We start from the raw sequence: 3,412 nt of genomic DNA, 5'->3' as shown, positions 1-3,412 counted from the left end.
TAACTCAATACCAACCGAGGGAGTCAAATGTCATAGACATATTTCTGATTCTAGTTTGTGCAAAATATGCAATGGAGCCGAGGACAACTGGAAGCACGCCCTTATTGATTGTCCAATGGCAAAGTGTGTCTGGGCTATGGTGGATGAGGAGCTAGTTGAATATATGATAAAAATTCAAACCGGAGATGTAAGGCTATGGCTTGGTGAGCTTCAGCGGACAACTAATGAAGGTCAGTTTTTGAAAGCGATTGTGACACTATGGTCCATCTGGTGGGCTAGAAGGAAGGCCATTCATGAAGAACAATTCCATTCGCCTCATTCAACTCTGTGCTTTATCAATAGTTACATCGCAGACCTGGCTCTAGTACCAAAGAAGCAAGAGGTGAAGCATGGGGTTTCGAGACGCACTAGCTCAGTGCAGAAGTGGCGTCCTCCTCCTGCTGTGGGTTGGGCGAAGATGAATGTTGATGCTGCGTTATCTCGCAATGGTGAAAGGGGAGCCCTGGCAGTTGTGAGCCGGATCATACAGGCTTCTTCCTTGGAGCATCGGCACTGATGTGCGAAAGTGTTACTGATCCAGAGATCCTAGAGGCAATGGCATGTTGCAAGGGGCTATCTCTGGCTCTTGACTTAAACCTGCCACAAGTTCAGATTAGCACCGATTGTTCAGCAACAGTCAAGCATATCGGAGAGGCATACTTGGGGCCCAGCAAAGTTATTATGGACTAGATCAAGATGAAGAAGAATATGTTCCAAACCATGGAGATCATACATGAAAAACGCGAGTGTAATGTTGAAGCGCATGTGCTTGCAAAAACTGCTACTTCTTTGCCCTGTGGACGCCATCTTTGGCTCACGGGAACCCTCGAAATTATTTGTATATCTACTATGACTGTTAATCTTTAATAAAGCAGCTTTTATCCCTAAAAAAAACCACAACCCGTGCAAAATGTGTGCGCGAAATGCAATGTATTGTGTGGCTCTAGCTTCACTGCAAGTAATGGTCAAAACTGCTGCTAGTTTGTCCAGTCATGCAGAATTTCTGGGCCACTATTGGCAACATCTAGATAATTTCTCAAGCTTAGGCTTCATTGGTCATACTTTTCTTCTCATCTGCTATTGCGTGGTTCTAGCTACACCATAAGTAATGGTCAAACCTGCTGCTAGTTTGTCCACTCATGTAGAATTTCTAGGCCAATTGGCAACATCTGGAGAATTTCTCAAGCTTTGGCTTCATTGGCCATACTTTTCTTCTCATCAGCTATCTATAAATACGCATGGCTCTGTCCTAACAAATTCACTCATCCTCCTACAGCAAAGCTCGAGCACAGCAAGAGCACTAAAGCTAACTAGAGCTTCCAGCAATGGCGACCTCCGCGGTGCTCTTCCTCCTCCTCGCTGTTTTTGCCGCCGGTGCCAGCGCGGCCACCTTCAACATCAAGAACAACTGCGGCTCCACAATTTGGCCGGCGGGCATCCCGGTGGGTGGGGGCTTCGCGCTGGGCGCAGGCCAGACGTCCAGCATCAACGTGCCCGCGGGCACCAAAGCCGGGAGGATATGGGCTCGCACCGGGTGCTCCTTCAATGGCGGCAGCGGGAGCTGCCGGACCGGCGACTGCGGCGGCCAGCTGTCCTGCTCCCTCTCCGGGCGGCCACCAGCAACGCTGGCCGAGTACACCATCGGCGGCGGCAGCACCCAGGACTTCTACGACATCTCGGTGATCGACGGCTTCAACCTTGCCATGGACTTCTCGTGCAGCACCGGCGACGCGCTCCAGTGCAGGGATCCCAGCTGCCCGCCGCCGCAAGCCTACCAACACCCCAACGACCAAGCCACACACGCCTGCAGTGGCAATAATAACTACCAGATCACCTTCTGCCCATGAAGGCTGTTCACGTCGCACCACGAATCAATAAAAGGCGTACGTAGATATACGGCCCTATAAATAAAAGGCGTGCTGCTTAATACATCACATTATCATATTACAACCACTGTACTACTACATGTTAGCCCACTACTATGAACGTTTCATTGATATTTGAGTACACAGTACAGGGCAATAAAAATTTACCTATCTACCCTAGATTGGACAGCACCCTGACCCAGTAGGGTCAGCCATTACTATTACTTGCTCATGCCGATGTCACGACTTTGACATCGGTGTGGCAAAGGAGCCACCCCATGTGCGTGAACAGCACATGAGGCCCTACGCGGGCCACTATGTGTACAGCTAGCTTGTTTGTTTCAACATCAAAAGAAGTGGACTGTTCTCCTGCATGTTGATCTGTGGTGTTTGTTTTGAAGCGACTTGTTGTTCTTCTTTTCTTTCAGATTTGCATCATGTGAATAAAAATGAGACCAATTTAAGGGCTAATTCAACTTCAGCTGTCCAGTCAACGGGTCGACACCCTGTCGTCAGATTTGTGTCATGTCAAAGGCCTTTTTGCGGGCACGGAGGGGGGAAAAAGGCAAAGGATTTGCCACGGGAGGCGAGTTTTTGACCCGAAGCCTCTTCCTTTTCCTTTGCATCAAGTCAATTGGCTCACATCCTTTTTCCCCTGGTCCCATCAGCCAAGGCACCCAACATGAAATATCAACATGGATGCAGAGTTGGTTCGCTGCCGCAAGCGACGCTGACAGAGAGTTCATGATCCAGGGACTATATGGGCTGTGGTTAGCAAGGAATGAGGTGGGAGATGGTAAGAAAATTACAGATCCCCGGGTAGTGGCAGAATGTGTTTTCAATCATGCACTGGAGTGGCTCTCGGTGCATGCAAAACAGGCAATGATGCGAATGGAAACAGCATGGCCAAGGATGGATTAAAGTTAATACAAATGGTGCTATGTCGAAGGTGCAACACAAAGGGGGAGGCGGATATTAGTGCTAATCTTGTTACAAGGTCTGTCAGATATTGTATTAGACTTCAACTCCATGCATTTGTTCAGTATAGGCTAGTTTGTACGTGCATGCATTGGCTTTCTGTTTAATTAGTTCGCATGTACTCCCTCCGTTCCAAATTACTCGTCGCAGAAATGGATGTATCTAAAACTAAAATACATTTAGATACATCCAAACATGCGACAAGTAATTCGGAATAGAGGGAGTAGCAAATAACTAGGACCTGTCACGCGTATGTGCACGTACAGGTATAGATCGAGTCATAGTGAATTTGGTCAGCTTCCGAACGATTCTCCGTGGGATGGCGTGGGTAAAAAGGATCCTGGGGAGGTTTTGCATTGTAATCGGCCACGTTCAGTTGTGCGTGCTGCCGGAAAGAATAAGAGGAGAAAACAAGATAAGAGGACGGCAGTTGCGCCTTGCAAAATCTTGTGTCTTTGTGTTCCTCTCTCGTTTTTCCTCCACCGTGTAAGCGTCTGTACTCCGGCCTGTGATCCAACATTTGGTATACA

General features: G+C 48.2%; 1 protein-coding gene across 1 annotated transcript; it reads left to right on the top strand.

Annotated features, from left to right (window-relative positions):
* The first annotated feature begins 1,292 nt into the window (after positions 1 to 1,292).
* Positions 1,293 to 2,084, top strand: LOC125523669 (pathogenesis-related protein 1C). Its single transcript, XM_048688727.2, has one exon. The coding sequence runs from the start codon at positions 1,365 to 1,367 to the stop codon at positions 1,884 to 1,886; it is 522 nt and encodes a 173-aa protein (XP_048544684.1). The 5' UTR covers positions 1,293 to 1,364; the 3' UTR covers positions 1,887 to 2,084.
* The last annotated feature ends 1,328 nt before the right edge of the window (positions 2,085 to 3,412 follow it).

The sequence above is a fragment of the Triticum urartu genome, chromosome 7A, assembly GCF_056163025.1.
Source record: "Triticum urartu cultivar PI428250 chromosome 7A, HENAU_Tu73, whole genome shotgun sequence".
In the NCBI taxonomy this organism is placed as follows: Eukaryota; Viridiplantae; Streptophyta; class Magnoliopsida; order Poales; family Poaceae; genus Triticum; species Triticum urartu.
Note: the sequence above shows the minus strand (reverse complement) of the source record. Positions and strands in the feature narration are given on the sequence as shown.

Excerpts from the sequence above, each read along its gene's own strand:
- LOC125523669 (XM_048688727.2), top strand. The coding sequence starts at position 1,365 with ATGGCGACCTCCGCGGTGCTCTTCCTCCTCCTCGCTGTTTTTGCCGCC.